Raw genomic sequence first — 21,466 nt, 5'->3', positions numbered from 1 at the left:
TCATGTAAATATTTTTTATATTTCAGTCATAAGTATTTTCGTTCAAATTATTATATATATGAGTAATTGATACAAAATATATTGAATATGATAACTACTATTCTAATTAATCTGATTTTGTTAATTGAGTCTATGAGAGATGGAGAAGGTGGGTGAGAATGAAGGAACTTAGGAGAATATTTAAGAGAAGAAACGAAGAAAGAAGCTACAAGGTCATATAAAGTTATTTGAAACTAGTCTTGGCGAGGGCGCGTGAACCAGAGAGAACTCAGAGCTCGAAGACGATGGAAGTACTCAGAAATGGCCACCAAACACCTTGCGGCTTGGCGCGTGGTTAGCAGTTGCTGCAGACGGTGAATGGTTTGGTGCCTCAGATTATCAGCCTGCAAGTTAATCACACAAAAAAAAATCAACTTTTTCCTAATACTCTACTAATAAATATCTTTGACTTTTTTTTATTCTTTTATTCCATGCATCAAATGCACTGTTTTCGATTATTAAATCCTTTAAATGCTTTTAAAACAAAGCATTCAATAATATATTTCATTCTATCACACAAAAACAATTCTTTCTAAAAAATTTATGAACGGATTTTACTTTATTTAAGGATGTTGTCCTTAAAATGTCTGAATTTTGATTAATACGTACTAATCCTTTATTTCATCATCATTATTTTGTAACTTTTTTTTATAAGGAGGTTTTAGGAAAATTATTGGAAGATTAGTAAAGTTTGATGCCCTTAATTAACCAATATGTGTAATAAATGGATTTTAATTTATTTATTTCAAATAGAACATATCAATTTTATGTCATACATTTTTCAGAGTTAATGAAACTTGAACAAAAAATTGAATAATATAAACTCGTTGTATTTTAGATTTATAAAAATAAAATATAAGTGAAACTTTGTTGAACTACTGAAGATATATAAGTGATTCTAGTGATCACACGTCATATGTGAGGAATTTAGAATTCTAATAATGATGCCTTTATTTGTTGTCTAATAGCAAATTATCCCCACTAATTTATTAATTAATATGATTTATAGTCTAGTTAGCTAAAACTTAGGCAAAAGAATACTTAAGAAGTTTTAGCATAAGGACAACATTGGATTGGGACCTTTTTCCTTTAAGAGCACTAGAAAGTGGAAACATAAAGAGGCTGAATGTTATTTTTCTACCTTATGACACGTTGGATTAATTTCTGAATCCTATAAATGACAACAACAACAAGAATGATAATCAAATCAAATCAATCAATCACACTAAAATCTTGGACCATGTTTTTTTTTTCTAGTCAACTTTGTTGCTAGTAGCATTAGATTAAACAATTAAATCTTCAGTTTTTGCCCCCGCTATATTATTGTTATCGGCACCCCTAATTAAACGTTATCAATTCATAAAAAAATTGCAGTCAACTAAGAAAAAGATAAAGAATACATTTTTTTATTTAATTATTTGACAGTTTTAAAGGATTGAAAGGAAACAAAATTCTTTAGTAATAGTTAAACAGAAACTACAAATCGGTCAAACTGAGACACAGATTAATTAATGGGAAAGGTTTCTTGTGACAAAATCTATTTTATAATCATGATGATGATGTTGTTGGCTACCTAAGGTGTTTTTTTTTTTTCTGTTTTTTTTCTTACTTTACCATAGTTTCAAACGTGTTCTTCGAAGACTTGTAATTAAAATCAATAATTAATCATTGAACTTAAGCATAGTTGGTGAACCGACCCAGTGACCATGAACGTCACAGAGAAGTTTTACACATCTTTTTCCTTTTTTCCCTTGTTTGTAGTGGAAATTTCAGGATCAAACATGTTCATACTTATAAACTCATTTTAAATATTTTATTTAAATATTCTATGGTAGGTCATGCGAGTGTGTGCGTGTGTGTGTTTTCATAAATGGCCAAAAAAGAAAGCTATGGTGAAGGGTGTGTATGTATGTATGTTGTGTCTTCAAGTTACAGTTACGACCATGACATCACATAGGTATGGAATTCAGAACGTATCTTTCCACGAGGAACATCAACGAGGGACCACATTTTTCCTTAGACTCACGTGTACGTGACCAATGCTACACTTGTTGATTAGTACTAACTTAGGAATTCGACGTTAAATGCATTTATATCTATTATTATCCTCACATTTTACCCATCAAAAACAATTTTTCAATACCCTAATTACTATTTTCTACACCAAAACTCTCAGTACTAAACCTTGTCCTATCTTTTTGTACAATAACCATAAATCAGTCTTAATCAACAACAACCAACTACAATATTAGCTATAGGGTTTTATTTTCCTACCGCTTTCAAGCAAAACTACAAATCTATGCTCATATATAATATACACGTGCACATACAATTTTGTTCCACATATATTAACACAAATATTTTCAAAATTATTTATATTATATATAACCACCTCATGGAGAGTATGGAGTATGGAGTAGGTCTCCCTATACCAATTCAAAGAGCTTACCTGATCCCCCACGAGATCAGTTACGGAAATTTTGTACTAATGTTACGAGGACCACAAAACCAGTTTACCAACATCACAAAACTTACCCAAATTATTAAATCAACCACAAATTCAACATGCATTCATTCATCAAACATTATTATTTTATGTAAAAACAAGATTCATATGTATGTACCTGTCTCGCAAAACTTTCAAGGGTGGAGAGTTTGTTCATTGCCACAGCCATCTGTCCCATGTAGTTAGTCATATTTGGAGGACACCAGAGAGAGTCTGAAGTTAAAGTGTCCGAGAGAGATTGGTTTAGGGCATCAAGCCCTTGTGAAAGAGCCTCTTCTGCCTCTTGTGTGGATTGTTGCAACCCACATATCCCAAGTATCTGTTGCTCTGTGAGAGGCTCAATTTGACCCAGAATAATCTAAAACCAATGCACATTAATAAATCAATAAATAAAGAAAGAAATGAAGAAAGAGAGAGAGAGGTTAAGTCATTGTCTATGAGTTAGGTTGGTTTTGTTTGTATGTGTGTGTCACACAATTTCATGGTCAATGAAAGGTTGTTAGTTTACTTGAGGTTATGGAAATTAGAGGAACTTAAATTCATCCATAGGAAGAAGACAGTGAGAGATAGAGACCCGTGTCATGCACTTTGCTATAACTCTTTTTCCTTTCTTAGTTGCTCTCCCATTCCAACCACAAAATTCAAGTGAAACCCAATGAAGCCTAACTCTACCCAATGCAACAAACCCTTCATCATAACTTTAACTCCATATTCATTGATGGCATTAAATTCAGCCCCACACCGACAAGTCAATGGATTCACATAATCATCTTCTTCTTCCAAACTCACATCTAACGTTACAAAAACATTCAACATATAACAACCTAGTGTATGCTCCTAGAAACAAACAAACAGACATCTAATTTATTACCTTGATGAGTTCGGAGGGTCTGAAACCACCGATCCACATGAAGCAACGTTCGGCTGGGGTCTTCCACATGCCGAAAACAAGGTGGAATACGTCTGTTTTGGCCACTATGCTCTTGAGATTCATTACTTGGTCGTAGTGAGCCAAACAATTGTCCACGTATAATCGAAGCTCGTTTTCATGGAGGTGTTCTTGCACTGCACCTCTTAGCTCGCACACTATACGCTGGTGCTCCTCTAACCATCTCGTATATTCCACGTCAAACATTGCAGCCTCTGCAATTCATGCACAAAACTATGTATAACTCGAGTGTTTTTAGTTCTAAACTCTACAAGTTTATTCCTTGCGTTTCATTTTACCCATATAATGTTTATGGGTGAAACAAGAAATGTAACAATTTTCTGTCATGATAAATACATAAGTCTAAATAGATGTATAATATCTTAAAACTATAAAAAAAAAGTGTTACGTTAATGATAATAAGAAAAGTTTTCTAAAAATATGAGAGTGAAAAAAGAAGTGAAGAAGCAGAATGATCACCTGAGCTAATGCCAGTCATAGCCATAGGAAAGCCTTGGTCACCTCCCAGAAGGGCATTTCCACCCATTAATATGCCCTAAAATAGAAACACGCATTGCTTGTTAATAAGTGCTATCAAGTTTGAACTTGCATTATTGAAACACCATCATGTCAAACACATTTATAACATTTTATATATGTATTAGAAAAGCTATTTTTCAAAAGCCTATAGCTTCAATATATATATATATATATATATATATATACTAAGTGCGTGTGTGTCTGGTCTAATGTATTTAAGAGAAATAATCGTTTGTTCGTCAACTTTTTGAGCATATTTTAACAAAAAGTACTTTTCCAAAATTATTCTATTCAAAGAATGCACCAAGTCTTTGCCGTAGAGAAGAGGTTCTTCCTTACTTGAGCTCTTGCACGCTGCAACTCTTGTTCTAGCTGATTAAGCTTAATTCTACTTGACTCTAGCTGCTGAACGTACGCCTGAGAGAGACACACGGAGAGAGAGAAAGAGAAACACAAATAAATTCTTCATATTATAACAATTTATGGCTCAAACTTTAAATAAGAGAGACCCGTTGACAACTCTTGCCTAAAATGTGCATAACCACACACATTATTTTAGAGACAAATAATCTTTCAGGGGAATTCACTGCACCTTTTTTCTGAGCCTGCTTTTTCTTGCTGCTTCTCTATTCTGAGCAAGTCTTCTCAGTGTCTGTGCACACCGTTTTGAAACCACACATTAATTCGGCTTTAATTATGAAATCCAAAACAACAACGTACATGAAGGGACAACATATGTGACACCAAACAAAATTAATCATAGTTATGTCAACCTTAGGATCTGGTGTTTTGGGTGCTTCCTGCTCAGAACTTGAGGTTGCTCCCTTGCGATTTCCCTCTCGCTGATACAACACATGCATATTAAACAGGTGATTAACTGTTGAAACAAAAATGGAAGAAAAAAAATATGTCGAGGGTTCCCGGTTTTCGACACATTTTTCCAAAATTAAATATATAAATTTGTGTATCCATGATAAAAATTACATGTCGTGTACCTTTACAGCTTTCGGTGGTTCAGGTGCTGAGGGAGCTTCAGTGTGAGGGTTGGGCTTGGTTATGGATGACCCTGGTCTCTTGGAGCCACTGGTTTGCGTGGAGGGTAACTCCATGCTAACCTAACAAATAGAAAAAAATAAAATATTTAATGTTATATATTAGAAGCTAGCTAACACATGGATAATCTAGATCAGATGTGCATAGCATAGCATTAAAATTAACAATATACAAATGAGAGTGGGATATGATTATTATATTACTATATATCATAATTATATTATCATAGATTATTATTATTATCATGGTACCTTGGAATTGGGTGGTGGCACTGCGTGCATAGGCTGAGATGGGAAAATATTGAGAGTTGGTGGTGGCCTCATTCCTGATGATGAGTTCTCTGTCGAAACACATATATGAATAGAATTCAGCATCATCAATTATAAGTAAATATATGTATCAATACAAGTAATATATATGTATATATGTATGATCACAGAGAAATTGTGAGAACTGAAAGACAAGAGTTATGTTTTTGAAGTGAAAAAACAAATGATTGCAGAAGAACAGAAATAAGAAGCAAGAGAGGTGTGGGAAACTGTCATGCATTATTTGTAGCTCTGTCAGAAGAAGGAGAAAGCAGAAAGCATCCATGCCCTATGTGCGTATACTTTTTCAGTACATGTGGAGATTATGAATAAAATCAACAAGAAAACTAAGAGAGGATCAATTTTTCTTTTTCCTTTTTTGAGAAGTGCAAAAATGTCTCTACAACATTTTTTTTCACTTCTCTGCAAGGATTTGGTCAAACAAAGTACTATACGGCAGATAAGATATGGATCTCCTGAAACATGCTTTTGCTGTGACCCAAAACAAACCTTGCCTTAGAGAATCTTTCAAACTGAAATGAAAAAAAAAAAAAAAAAAGCAAGTGCTCTTCTTTCTGAATTGAAGAAGATCCGTTGAAATCAGAAACATGTTTATTTGTTGTTCCTTTATGTAAGAGCATTTGAGAGAGAGAGAGAGAGAAAAAGCTCACGTCTTTGGTCTTGAACACTAGAAGGGTCAGCTTGACCATCAAGATATAAAAAAAAGGCTTGATCCAATTCTCCCAGATCATAAGCTCCAGAATCTTTGCTTCTGTTGAATAATCATAAAGTGAATCAAAACAACAGCAGAAAGAAGAAACTAACACAAGAAAAAGGTGTGTTCTATTCTAAGAAAAACTTGATACTACGATGATCCCTGATCTTTGTTGCAGAAAGTGCAGACTCACAAGTAATTTGCAGGGATAGAGTGTGATGAGGAAGATGGCATCATCCCAAAGGAGATTTGTTGGTCTGGTATTTGATGATGATGATGATGATGATGAAAATGATGTGGTGGTTGTTGATGATGAAGATGTGGAGGGAGTGGTTCAAGTTGAGTTGTTGAGTTGGTGGTCTTAACAGTTGAAGAAGCCATGATATTCAGAGAGGAGCTTAAAAACTTTGTCTCTTGCTCTTGTTGTTGCTGTGCTGCTTCTAATTCGATAGCTATGGAGAACCCCATTAATGGTGAAACCGCCTTCTGGTTTTTCCTCTTAAAACCATTTCCCAAGAGAGAGAGAAGGAGTCGGTTATGAATTCTGGATGAATAGCTAGAGAGTAGTGTGTGTGTGAGGAAGAGAGAAAATAAGAGAATTGAATGCTACCAACAAAAGACAAACCTTCTTTTCTCTCTTCTTTTTACATCTATCCCCTTTTCTCTCTCATCTTTTCTGCTATTGCAATCTTGTTGGGACACTGTTGTTCCCTCATCACTCTCTCTCTAAAAGAGACCACATTTAAACTATAATTAAACACCCACAAATTATATTTCATTAGTTTAAGGTACAATCTTGGTTTTTTTTTTTTTTTTCCAAAAGTTTCATGTTCGTTCATTAATTTTTAATCTTTATTTTATTTTTCATCAAACTCTATTTTATATTTTTTTTCTTTTTCTTTTTGTCTGAGTATACATACATAGGAACGAGAAAAAAATGGTTTTTGTTTAGAAGAATGAATTTTGAGTTGAGAAGGATGTTGTAAGAGATGGAAGACCAACAATGGCTTCCTTGGGTGGCTCTCTTATTCTATTGGTGAAAAGACCAAAAAGTCTTCTGTTGTGTTCAACACTTACTGTTGACGATTTCATGCAAACTTACACGTAGTTTCTTGAGCCACCTCTGTCCATTGGATCATAACATAGCCAATTCTGTTTTTAATACATATTTTTCCTTCTTTATCTCTATCTTTTACTTAGATACATTCTTAAAAATTAATAAATTCAAAAATAAAACATTCAAGGAAGTGAAAAAAGTATTCAAACTCATTCATCAAAGTTTAACATATAGATTTTGTAGTTATATAAATAGCATAATATATACTATGTTACTGGACAAGATATGTACAGTAAACTTCTCATAATAATAATAATAGATTATGGAGTTCTCTCTTATTTTTTATTTTAAAAGAATATAATATAAATTTAAAAGTTAGCTTTCATTATGTTTTTCTTCCACTAATAAAATTATATTTCATTATTTAACAACTTACCTTCTTCTTCTTCTTTTTTTCTTGTCACCAATATCTACTCTATCTTTTATCTATATGGATAAAAAAAAATTAACAAGTGTGACTCTTTTTTTTATGCAATATTTTTTCTGTATGGCTAATAAATAATAACATTAATTGAGTTAATTTTATGTACTCTGGTAATCCCTTGTTAACTTGGAGAGGTAATTAGCATTAGCCGACCCTCAATGATTTATATTAAATTATATTATTTGCAGATGTCTTCTTAATTAAGTCATTGAATAAATTTAAGAATGAAATATATGCTATTGATTTTCAAAACATTTTTGTCACAAGTTGAATCTTAGATGTCGTTTTTAAGGTTGAGGAATATCTATAGAATAATTACAGTCACAATAAACGAGCTTGCATACGTAAGTTATCTCTACATGGTAGATACGGTTGAAAATACTTTATTTTCAGCAGTGTTCTAAACTTGGATAAAATTGACTTTGAAGTAAGAAATAAATATGTTGGAATTACAACTTCATAAATCCCCACCAAAATTTCAAGAAAAAAAAATCTTACACTTTCTGTTTCAAGGTTCCGCACCTATATATGGATACTCAAAGACCAGTAAGTGAATGTCAATGAGAAATTGTATAAATATTATTCCCAGAAGATGCTTCCACTTTTCTTTAATAACAAGAAAAATCATAACAAAATGGAGGAATGTTTAATTAATTAAAGGCCACCGAATATTTTTCTTGGAAAATCAGGCTTGATTATTTAATTGGTGTAATATTTTGTAATGCTAAAGTATATCTTTTTATTTCAAAATAATCCACTATTATTAAAAAAAATAAAGAATCTTGCACACCCCACAAATTCAATAAAATTTATAATTATTAATCAATGAATCTTATTGAATTATTTACAAATTTGCAATTGCAAATAGGTTTCTTTATAATATCTACAAAATAAATACATAAATAATACTTTATATATATAGTCAATATAAATTTAAAAATAAAAAAGACGGGGCGGCGCGGTGAGGGCTGAGATGCTTTCAGGTGGAAACACGTGCGATGGACCAATTTGATATATTATGGGATTCAAAAAGTAGGTGAAAATTTTGAAAATGAAAGCTAAAATATACTTTTTTTATTTCAATAATATTTGTTCCCTTTTAATTTTTTATAATCATGATTAATTTTAGTGGTTTTACTCTTACCCGATAAAAAGTATAAAGTCTAACACCATTTACACCACTAATCTGTTGCTGCTTTCATGGTTTTATTTATCTTTTGTTACTTTAGTCTTGGAAAGTCATGTTTGATCTCTACAAGAGATAATTAAAATAATTATGAAATTGAAAAGTTAAAATGTAGCACTGCATTTAACTCGTACAGAATAATGTAATATAGTGCAAAAAAGAAAATGGGGTTGTGGTAATTATTTAAGATTTATTTGCTTTTAAATTTTATAAACTTATCGTATGTAAATACAGCTGTTCTCTCGTGTATTTAATTTCATTAATTTAATATATAAAATAAATTTATATTTATTAAAAGAAAATAATAGCTAATAAATAAAGAGAAATAATTACTAGAACAGTTTTATATTAAATATATAAAATATAACTGTTATTTTTAAAAAATTAAATAAATAAATTATTATAAAGAATATGAATAATAATCGTAGAGATATCAGAAAAAAAAATTTATATATAATTATATATTTTAATTTTTTAAAAAAGAAATTGTTTTTCTGCTTGTGTTAGTATTCTTTTTTAGATTTGAAATAATGAATTGAAATTTAAGTAAAGACTTGGGATTTTCTGTTAAAGATGATATAATTGCGTATATTTAGGACAGTAATTAAATTTAGCATATTTTTATACTTTAAACTATTGAATTTGTGTGACATGTATTTGTACTGTATGAAAGATTGAAAAGATACTTGGATAGTCCTCTGAGTCGCATATTTTAAGAACTAATAATACCAGTTATCCATAGGCTAGGTGGTGAACTTAGAAAATAGGGGTGCAAATAGTTCATACTTGACTTATTTGAATAAACCCTCTAGTTTCTTCCCTATTATCATTGTAAATTTCATTTTCCCTTCCTTCTAAAATTTGAGAAATAGAATTCTCTTTCCTCCTTCTCCTATTCTGAAGAAATCTCAAAATTCAAATTAGTTAAAAATTTCAAAAAAACTAAATTTGAACAAAAATTAAAAATGATGATAAATTTTATAAAATAAATAATTAAATACTTAAAATTCTATTTTATTTACTCAACCGTGACTTAAAATTTTAATCTTTATCATTTTCAAAATCAACCCATTTAAAAAACAACGGTTAAATATGTTTTTGTCCCTTAACTTTCGGTGAATTTTAGAATTACTCCATTTCAAAAATTTTGACCAATTTAGTCATTCATCTTTTAATTTTTAAAATACGTGAATTTAGTTCTTTTAATCAAATTTTGTTAAATTTATTTAACAATTCAAACATGTTTCAAAATAGTATTTGACTTAACATTAAAGCAAAAATGTGTCAAACAATATAAACAAGTCAAATACAATTTTGAAATGCGTACGAAACATCAAATCTAACAAAATTTGATTAAAGAACTAAATTCATGTATTTGGAAAGATGAAAAACTAAATTGGTCTAATGCTTTGAAATTGACTAATTCCAAAATTCACTTAAATTTAAGTGACAAAAACATTTTTAACCCAAAAAATAAATAAACTTTTACATAAGTTCTCATAATTCTATTGTTATTGCAACATCTGCTTCAATAATCTTCCATCTCGAGCATAGGAACATGGAGAAGGTTATTGAATCCAAGATATATTTAACTACACAATTAAATGACATACAATTCCATAAAAATAAAAAATAAAATCTGTAGAAAAAATATTACTTCTCCTTATAATTGCAACTATAGCTGAACATGTAAATCTCTAACAAAATAAAATAGCTAATGCTAAACTTTTATAATTGTGATACGAAAAAACTCAAAACCTGTCAAAATTTAGTACATTTGTACCCTTAAATGCTTATTCCAAGTTAGTTTCTTTAGTTAGGTCTATTTCATATTTAATATTTTTAGATTATCATTTAATTTAAGATTATTTTGTGATAAAATTTTCAACTTTTATTTTAAATATTATAATTTATACATATTTGATAAAGATATTATATATCTCCTGCTTTTATTTATATTGATAGAGATATCATATATTTGATTCTCTTTATTATTATCAAATATTTTTTTTTTTTTACTTTTCCCTCTATATGATGGAACATTGTACTCTATATATTGAACAAAGGTTCTAATAAATCAGTGAGCAAGCAAACTCTCTTGAGTTGGTTTTTACCCAAACTTTTCTTGTGCGTTTATTTTGTACGCATCCTTTCTTCTTTCTCTCATGGTTTATACATTTCTAACATGGTATCAGAGCCAAGTTAAAGTCTATCCTAGCGAACTTTCTTGGACATTCCACCCGATATCGGGCCGCTAACGGACCACCCACTAATTTCTTGTCCCACGCACGAGATGAATATACCTCAGCGTGAAGGGGGTGTGTTGGAAGTCCCACATCGACTAGAGATAAGGCCAATTCACAATATATAAGTGAGGTGCAAACCTCACCTTACATGTCGATTTTGTGGGGTTGAGTTAGGCTTAAAGCTCACTTCTAATATGGTATCAGATTTAAATTGCCTTCTGCAACTTTTTTTCCTTTGTTGTTGATTTCTTGCCATGGCCAATACTCATGGTAAAAATTTTTGCAGTGGTTTCTCTAGCAATTGTGGACGAGGCCGCTTTCCTCGGTCTGGTGGCCGCAATCCTAGATATTGTGACCATTGTCACCGAACCAATCATACATCTGATTCTTAATGGATTAAGCATGGTGTGCCTCAAGGCTCTAACCTACACACTAAAGTCCACCCTCCTCCTTTGAAGCCCTCTGCTCATGCTAGTATGGTTGATATTGTCTCCTCTACTGCCGATCTTCGTGTCGGGGAGGATGACAAAGCTGAAGCTCAGTTTGGTTTCTCTAAAGAGCAATATGAAGCTCTTCTCGCCTTGATTCAGCAATCTCCCAATGATTCTTCTTCCACAACTATTGTTGTTCATCAATGTACTACCAAACTCACAGGTTTTGTTTTTCCCTTTTCTTCTTGGATTTTAGATAGTGGTGCTACTGACCATATTTGTCCTTTTAAATCTTTATTTCAAAATCTCAAACCTATTTCTATACAATTACCTAACCAAAACTCTGTCATTGCTAAATTCTCGGGTACCATTGTCGTGGGCAATCTTATCCTTCATAACACTCTTTTTGTCCCTGAATTTTCTGTTCAACTCATCTCTATTCCAAAATTGCTTAATTCTACTAATTGTCTTATGGTTTTCTCCCAAGATACTTGTCTTATTGTGCAGACAGATACCTTCCAAACAATTGGAGCAGCTAGGAAACATCAAGGCATGTTTTATCTCTTAGATAGTTCTCAAGACAGGCATAACTTGAGTATATCTAACACAAATATTTCTTTACCACATTCTACTCTCATTAATAATGCTAGTCCTTGTAACTTGTCCCATATGAAACTTTGTCATCCATCTGATAAAATTTTACAGCTTCTTATTTCTGATCATCCTGATATTTTTTGTCCTTCTATTATTGCTTGTGATGCTTGTGCTTTTGCGAAACAAAAACGTCTGAAATATTCTTCCAGCACGAGTAAATCTCTCCAATTTTTTGAACTTATCCATGTTGATATTTGGGGCCCGATTTCCGTCTCTTCCATTGATGGATACAAGTATTTTTTGACTATAGTTGATGATTATAGCATATTTACTTGGATTCTTTTTCTTAAAAATAAAACAGAAGTCAAATATCTTCTTCAAAACTTTATTATTTTGACAGAAAATCAGTTTTCTTGCAAGCTTAAGAAAATATGTTCCGATAATGGCAAAGAGTTTCTTCCTAATGATTTTTATAATAGCAAGGGTATTTTTCATGAAACTTCTTGTGTTGCAACTCCTCAACAAAACGGGATTGTTGAGAGGAAGCATCAACATCTTCTTAATGTGTATCGTGCTCTTCTTTTTCAAACAAAAATACCCAACATTTTATGGTCATATTCTCTTAAATTGGTTGTTCATCTAATTAATAGGTTACCCACTCCTTTTCTCAGTAATCACTCTCCTTATGAATTGGTCTATTCTACTAAACCCGATTTTTCCAATCTAAAAATTTTTGGTTGTTTGGCTTACGCTAGTTCTGCCAATACTGGAAGAACTAAATTGGATTCTCGAAGCTTAAAATGTGTTTTCCTTGGTTATAAATCTAGAACAAAGGGATATGTTTTGTATGATCTTCACTCCAAGTCTATTTTTGTGACTAGAAATGTTATCTTTCATGAAAATATTTTTCCTTACTCATTCTCTTTACCTTCTGATAACTCTATTGCTTTAATTGATGATTCTCATAATTGTGATATTAGCATGTATGATTTTCCAGCTTTATCTGTATCACATGCCATTGACCTTACTATGGACCTTGTTACTAGTATTGTTTTTGATAATGCTGAAGTTACTGATCTTGATCTTAGAACATCTCATAGAGTGAAAAACAGACCTTGATACTTAGATCAATATTATTGTGTTGTTGCTCCCACTTCATGCGCTACTTTTTCCACACCTTATCCAATGCATTCTTTTGTTTCTTATGATAATTGTTCTTCTGACCATACTGCTTTCTGTCATAATATTTCTGCCCAAGCTGAACCTTTCTCCTTTAAAGAAACTGCTCAACATGACTGGTGGAAACAGGCTATGGATGTTGAATTACATGCTCTTGACAGAATCCAGACTTGGACTTTAGTTCCTCCTCCTTCTGACATCAAGCCTATTGGTTGCCGTTGGGTTTACAAACTCAAACATAAACCAGATGACACAGTCGATAGGTTTAAAGCACGATTGGTGGCTAAGGGTTTTACTCAAACCGAGGGGATTGATTATTTCGAAACTTTCTCTCGTGTTGTTAAACTTCCTACTGTCCGCATCCTTTTAGCCTTGGCCTCTGCTAGTGATTTGTTTATTCATCAATTGGATGTTGACAATTTTTTCCTCCATGGAGACTTACATGAAGAGATCTATATGAAGCCTCCACCTGGTCTTTCACTTCCTCAGCCAAATCTTGTTTGTAAGCTTAACAAGTCTCTATATGGTTTGAAACAAGCCAGTCGTAATTGGAATCAAAAATTAACTTCAGAGCTACTTCTTCTTGGTTACACACAAAGCTCTGCTGATCACTCTCTCTTTGTGAAGAAATTTGCCTCTGATATTACTGTTTTATTGGTTTATGTCGATGATGTGGTTCTCACTGGCAATAGCATTGCTGAAATTAATGTTGCAAAAGCTCATCTTTATTCAAGATTTCATATTAAAGATCTTGGCCCTATCAAGTATTTTTTGGGTCTTGAAGTTTCTCGTTCTCTTGATGGATTAGTTTTGAATCAAAGAAAATACTGTTTGGACCTCATTTTAGAGACAGGGATGCTTGGATGTAAACCTGCACCAACACTATCTGATCCTTCTATCAAACTTCATGCCGACAAGGGAGCTCTTCTACCAGATCCTTCTTCCTTTCGGCGTCTGATTGGACGATTACTTTACTTGACTAATACCAGGCCTGATATTAGTTTTGTTATCCAACAACGCAGCCAGTTTGTTTCTTCTCCGCGTGAACCACATATGCAGCAGGCTTTACGGATCATTCGGTACTTAAAAATGCTCCTGGATATGGCCTTTTGTATAAATCCAACACCTCTTTTAAAATTCAGGCGTTTTCTAATTCTGATTGGGCAACATGTACCATTACCCGACGCTCTGTTTCTGGATATTGTGTTTTCTTAGGCACCTCTTTGGTTGCTTGGAAGTCTAAGAAACAAACCACTGTTTCACGGTCTTCTTTTGAGGCTGAGTATCGCGCCTTGGCATCCCTGGCATGTGAACTACAATGGATTCAATACCTTTTTCAGGATTTGCATTTTTCTGTTCTCACACCCTACACTGCCTTTTGTGACAACAATTCTGCTATTCACATTGCCAAGAATCCCACTTTTCATGAGAGAACCAAGCACATAGAACCTGATTGCCACATTATTTGACAAAAGCTTGTTGATGGTCTTATTCATCTTCTTCATGTTCCTTATAGAAGTCAACTTGTTGATATGTTTACTAAGTTCTTACATCCTTCTACTTTCCGGGTTGCTACTTCCAATTTGGGCCTTTACAATCTTCATGCCCACCTTGAGAAGGGATGATAAAGATATTATATATCTCTTGCTTTTATTTATATTGATAGAGATATCATATATTTGATTTTCTTTTATTATTATCAAATATTCTTTTTTATTTTGTTTTTTATTTTTTCCCCTATATGATGAAACATTGTACTCTATATATTGAACAAAGTTCTAATAAATCAATGAGCAAACAAACTCTCTTTAGTTTGTTTTTACCCAAACTTCTCTTGTGCGTTTATTTTGTATGCATCCTTTCTTCTTTCTCTCATGACTTATACATTTCTAACAATATTTTATAGTATATATTAATATAACACTTTAAATGACACATTTTTCTAATTATACATTTTATAACATTATCTTATCCAAATAACATTTGAACTTTGACATTTGAGGTAACCTTTCACAGCTTAACAATAGTCATATGAAAATTTTATTAAAAAATAAAATAAGATGAGAACAAAACATGGAAAAACATTGTCAATCCCCTAATAAAATACCTTTTAACATCATCATATTTTCTATCGTAGTAAAATTTAGAAAAGGGTTAAAATGTGGAAGAAAAAAAAAGGTCAAAACAATGTTGTTTTGAAATTTTTGGTGATGGGACGATGGTGTTTTGTTTTTTACTTTTTTTTCTTCTAACACATCATCACTATGTCGGAAAGTTAATAGATAGGTGAAATGTACAAGAAAGTTTGAGGAGAAAAACGAATGAAAAGAAAGTTTCGGTAATAAATTAGAAAAAAGTTTACAAATATTTTGACTCATTTACATTCCTATATCTCATTTACATCCATTGAAAAAGAAAATCACTTTTTTGACCACCAATTGAAGCTTTGACTATAATTACAACCAATATAAAATTAATAATTTTTTTATACCAATTAAAAGCTTCATCTAAAATACATTAATTCTACGATAAATATAAATTTTCCAAAACAATATACGTAACATATATTTCTAACAATATTAATATTATACTATTACAAAGAATATTAGCAATTTTGATTTCATATTAAATGGTTAATTAAGAGATTAATAGATTGGAAGTCTCACATCAATTAGAGATAAAGGCAAACTCATAATATATAAGTGGATGAAAATCTCAACTTACAAGTCGATTTTGTACTTCTTAACATAATATTAGAATCATGAGTTATGTTTACATGAGAAAGTTAAAAGTATATTGAGATCGAAGAATTTTAAGAAGACATTTTAAATAATTAAAATAGTCGAATTTGAAATTTATTCAAAAAGAAGGAAATTAAAATTCTCGAAATTGTGGAATAGTTAATTGGTTAGAACAAAAGAGGTTTACATGTTCGGAAAAAGTCGAGTGGGTCGGGTCGGGTTGAAGGTCAACTAGAATTAAAAGTCAAGACGAGTTGTACCGAATTGTAGGTCGAATTAAAGTCAGTTAGACTCAAAAGGAAGAATTGAGTTCACCGTTAAATAAAAATTAAATTATTTTATCAAAACAAAAAAATTTCAATTTAAATTATTTCAATTAATTAAGTCAAACTAATTATTTAAAAAATAAAAATAATTTAATTATTAAATATTTCAATTTCATGAAATAGTTAAAATTCCTCTTGCAAACACATAAGGATAAGTACTTTTTTAAGAATTCCATGTGCCCAACCTTTGGACAAATGTCTTAGAGAAATATTATTCTTCACTCTATCAACAATTTGAATTAAGTTAAAAAAATTAGTATTCTTTTTTCTTTACATACATCCTCTAATTGATACTAAATTTGAGTATCTTTCAGAAAACAATAGTACCATATAATTTATCAACCTGATTATTACTATTATTAATAAACATTAGCCAAGTAAAGAAGAAAACATATATTTTTATTGTTATATTTTTTTTTAAATCAACTTGTAAAAATGGTTGGACTGTCATTATCATGGAACTTTTTCCGTTTAGAAGACAAGGTTAAACTACATTGATAAACAAATATTATAGCATTGCATACTCATAACTTATATAATGACAACATTTTTTAATTCTTTATTCAAAGTTTGTTATTTGTGAACCCAATCACAACCCTTAGTCCGAAAGAGACAAATATTTCATGTTTAAATAAACTGGTTTAGGTATACATGAACACCATCCAAAAATAAATGTATAGTTATATAACTACGAGAGAACGAATTTTAAGGTGATTCAAGTAATGAATTCACCAACTATTGGATCCATGTGTAGTGGGTTTTGTTTTTATATGATCAAAGGTTTTTTTTTTTTTTTTTACTCTTTTAAATTTTAAGCAAATCTTATTTTGTCTCTTATTATAAAACTAAAACAAAAATATTTTTTAAATTAAAAAATTGTAAGCTTAGTCCACAATAATTATGTTCGGTTGGTAAGTTGAAGTGTGTAGAAATGGCAATAAAAAGAAATGAATTGTAGAAAAGATATCATAAAAAAATGTGTGCAAGAAATATTAATATAATTATTGACAAAATATCAATAGTTTCAAATTTCACATCACTCCACTTTTAAATTTTTGAATATTTTTTTAAGTGAGATAGCAACCCATCGACATGTAATCTAAAATTTGAAGGAAAAATTCAAATCTAATATTAAACTCATACAGTTTACCTTACACAAGCACAAGTAACACATTTGTTAACATATATTTTATCTTTAATTAAAATTTATTAAAATCTATAAAATGAAGATACTCATACGTATGTGTTTGGCAAAATTTGATAAAGTTTAATCAATAACAAAAAGGTATATTAAAAAGTACATATTAGAATATATATATATATATATATATATATATATATATATATATATATATATATATATATATATATATATATCAAATAGTTTCTTCTGGTATATAAGAACATTTTTTCTTAAACTTTTGTGTTCTTATATTTTCACTTTTTGTGGTTTAAAAGGAACTGTGAAAATAGACAGATACAATAATTGAATACTAAGGTTGTGTTTGTGTTGGCTTTGATGTTTGATGAAGCAGTTGGGGTTCTTCTTAGTATATTATAATAATGGAAGATAAATTAGGTCACCCAATCCCATGGATCATTATATGCAACATTTATACATAAAGCCAAAAACATACGTGGAATCTGACCAAAGATCTTCTCCCAATCATAGCATTCAATATTCATATACATTTCCTCTTATTTTTAATATTTATTAAATTTTATTTTGATTACTTTTTCTAGTTTTCAATTCAATTACATTCGATATTTTTTTATATTTTTATTATTTTATTCTAAGTGATAGTCTTAAAACATGAAAACAACATCCACCTAGTAAGCTAATAATGTTTAACTTTTCTCTTTTGAGTGACATGAATCCGAGTCAAATTTTAATTCAAATATTTAATTACCTTGATCTGCAAATAAGTTATTAAGCTCAATTCGTTTTTAAGTCACAATTTAATTATTTGAACTTCGTTTTGTTAATTTGGAACATCACGGAGCATTGATCATATTAAGACGTAGGATGATTGATTCTTTCAAAATTCTAAATTCTGTTCAACAAACTTTTCAAGTTGCAAAACTAGGCTTGGATTCATGCATGAAGAAATATACTATTTTTGGAAGAAAGAAGAATTGAGATTTTTAAAAAACTAAATGATAAGAAGACTATAGAATGCAAGTGAAATATTCATGGTTAATTAACTATGAATGTGGCAGGATTTTAGAATAATATAAGTATAAACTCGCTGCAAAGGAGATCTTTGACTATATAAACATTTTATCAAATTTCAAAAACAATACATTTATCAGTGTTGGGTCTTTCAAGAAAAATCAATCTAAAAGAGATACACCTTTAATCTAAAACTTAAAGAAATTGATTTGTTTGAATCTATCACCGAGACTAATTATCAATTTTGACATCATTAACAAATCTTTTGAGGAAAGATCCATTATTTGAATCGATCACCAAGATTGATCATTAGCTTTGATACCATTAATAAATCTTTCGAGAAAAGATTTATCGAAAAAAGACAACACCAAAAATATAAATGATTGATATCACTTTCAACCCATAATTAACCTTAAAACAGTGTATTTATAGGTTTTTTTATATATATATAATGTTCAAATTTTTCATTTATGCGAGACTTAAACTTGCATTTAGATTTCTCAATAATAAATATTTTTTTCATTATTATTTAATTTTGATAGAATTATCATAATCTATTATAAAAAATGTTACTCCGGTCTATTCTTATTTAAGTAAGTTTATTTCTTTCGTATTAAAATTTTTTGTTATATAAATATATATTCAAATTATAATATATAAATAGAATGTAAACTCTATCTTATTAATTAATTAATTTGGTAAAGTTAAATTAAGTTTATTTTTTCAAAATGATATCAAAACCTATCAATATCTTTTTCAATAAGATTCTTTTAGACATAGATATACATATATGAATAAATTATAATACATATAAATAAATAGAATGAGATAACATTATTACAATTTAATCATTTAAGAAGCATGGTTTGTGTAATACGTGATGTTCACTTCAAAATAAAGTTGAAGTATCCATAAATAATTTGATGCCAAATTTTGCAATGAACATTGTAATCTCAACTTCCTCCAATTATAGGTTTAGGCAAAGTGATTGCCCATATGACAAGAACACCTAAACCTAAATTGGTTGACATATATAGCATCATGAAACTCAAAACCTATGAAGCCTATGGTTGTTAGAAAGGAGAGAAGAAGATTAGTGAAGTCAAATTTCAATTTCAGAATTCCATTTGTGCATATGATTCCGGCATAAACAGTTTACGCAACCAATATGTGGCAATGCCATGGTCTAGGATAGCCTTCAAAGCTTGTTCATTCCAAAGTTAACTCTTCTTAGACATTACCTACAACATTGGTGTTTTTTCATTTCATCTTAGGTGTGCCTTAATTATTACAAAACTCCACCAAGTTATGTTCTAATGCCCATGCCTCTTGGGATAGATCAATTTGATTCAAAATTCTTTGCATTACCATGTTTTCAATAATCTCCGATATTTGGTACCTTATCTTATTATTTTACCCTAAGAAGCCATGTCTTGTCTTGAGAAATGACTTGAGTAATTAAAGCAAGGGACATAAATGGAGGTTGTTTTTCATGTTCTTGTTCTTGTTCCTCTTCTTCACTTGGTTCCAAGGATTGGATAGAGAGGCATTTAATGATAAATAGGCCACACCCACAGAAAGGTTGTTTGATGTAGGAAAAATTAATTTAGAAGGTCCTCTGAATCTGAGCCAAGCAATTGGGCTTATGGGATATAAAGTTTGGATTATAGTTGGAAACATGAATTAATAAAGTTTTGATTTTTAGGGTTGGGAATGGGGAAAAACACAAGATGGAGAAAAGCGGCTATTGCTAAGTTTGGCATGGCACCCTCCTCTATCTTCCATTCATTAGTTCCCTAATTTGTGGAAATCATGGGTCATCCCATTTTTCATCTTAATCAATTTATTAATTTATTTATTTATTTATCCAAAGTGGTTTCCATATATGGAAAATTTTGATGAGCTTGGTTTTTGGAGGGTTTTCCCAAACCTTTCACTTTTATGTGTAAACCATATTGAATTGAAGAGTGTCTTGGCCTTCCACAAAGACTGGTCTAGATTGGCCATTTATGAAATGTGCCTTCTTTCTTTCTATTTTTCTGTTTATTTTTATTAAACAAAATATATATTTGAATGTTACAAGATAGATGATTTAGGATGCAAAATGATTTTAAAAGTTTAAATTTTAAAATCTATTGAAATGTTGATTATTTTCAAAGATTTTACAACATGTGAGATTAGGATGGAAAAGAGACGGTTTTTATTTTATGTGCAATTTTTTTATTTATAAAGTTTTGATTAATAAATTGAGTTAACCAATCTTTTAAAAAAAATGCAATAAATTTAATCAATTGATAACATTTCGAATTTGGATTTTTTATTGGATTTTTTATTTGGATTTTCTTTGTCTTGTATTCCTTTTAAATTGAAAACTATCGTTTTTAATCTCTAATATATAAAGATGATTTATAAGATATAGATGGATGTAATTTTTAATCTTATAAATAGGTTTCATGATATTGAAATAAATATAAATTTATTTACTAAGATAATAAGATAATATCAGAGTAATTGAAAGGCTACGTACTATGTTATTATTGTCGGACTCATAAAATTGTATCAGAGTTACAATGAATTTATCCAGTCAAATTCTTTGATCCAAACAAACATACATTTAATTTTCTTTATCCATCAAATTTTATATTCAAAATTATAAAGTGGATAATAATGTGTACATTAATTATATACAAATAAAGTATTGTTAGAAAGTGTGTGATTACATGTCATTGACCATCGAATAATCGCTTTCTAACATACATTAATCGCTTTCTAACATACAAAAAGGCATTTCATAAATATAATTAAGAATGGTAAAAAACAAACAAAATATTATAAAAAATAAATAAATCAGAACTTATTTTACCATTTGAGAATCCGATAATTTCACGTAGGAGTTTAACATTCTCACTCATTCATTATTTGGTATACAATCCCATATTTAAATGCTTAAATTACGTATG

General features: G+C 30.2%; 1 protein-coding gene across 2 annotated transcripts; it reads right to left on the bottom strand.

Moving 5' to 3' along the window:
* Positions 1-153: 153 nt before the first annotated feature.
* Positions 154-6,832, bottom strand: LOC114189773 (bZIP transcription factor TGA10-like). Of its 2 annotated transcripts, XM_028078460.1 has the most exons (12): positions 6,715-6,832; positions 6,283-6,587; positions 6,046-6,146; positions 5,318-5,406; positions 5,009-5,128; positions 4,787-4,855; positions 4,606-4,665; positions 4,353-4,430; positions 3,954-4,029; positions 3,417-3,688; positions 2,664-2,903; positions 154-383 (listed from the first exon to the last, which is right to left on the bottom strand). In XM_028078460.1, exons 2-12 carry the CDS (start codon positions 6,555-6,557, stop codon positions 234-236), a joined length of 1,530 nt encoding a protein of 509 aa, XP_027934261.1. In that variant the 5' UTR covers positions 6,558-6,587; positions 6,715-6,832; the 3' UTR covers positions 154-233. The 2 variants fall into 2 exon arrangements, with proteins under 2 accessions (XP_027934261.1, XP_027934260.1); XM_028078459.1 differs by having other exon boundaries at positions 6,283-6,812.
* Between the last annotated feature and the right edge of the window lie 14,634 nt (positions 6,833-21,466).

The sequence above is a fragment of the Vigna unguiculata genome, chromosome 7, assembly GCF_004118075.2.
Source record: "Vigna unguiculata cultivar IT97K-499-35 chromosome 7, ASM411807v1, whole genome shotgun sequence".
In the NCBI taxonomy this organism is placed as follows: domain Eukaryota; kingdom Viridiplantae; phylum Streptophyta; class Magnoliopsida; order Fabales; family Fabaceae; genus Vigna; species Vigna unguiculata.
This window is presented reverse-complemented; position numbering and strand designations above follow the sequence as displayed.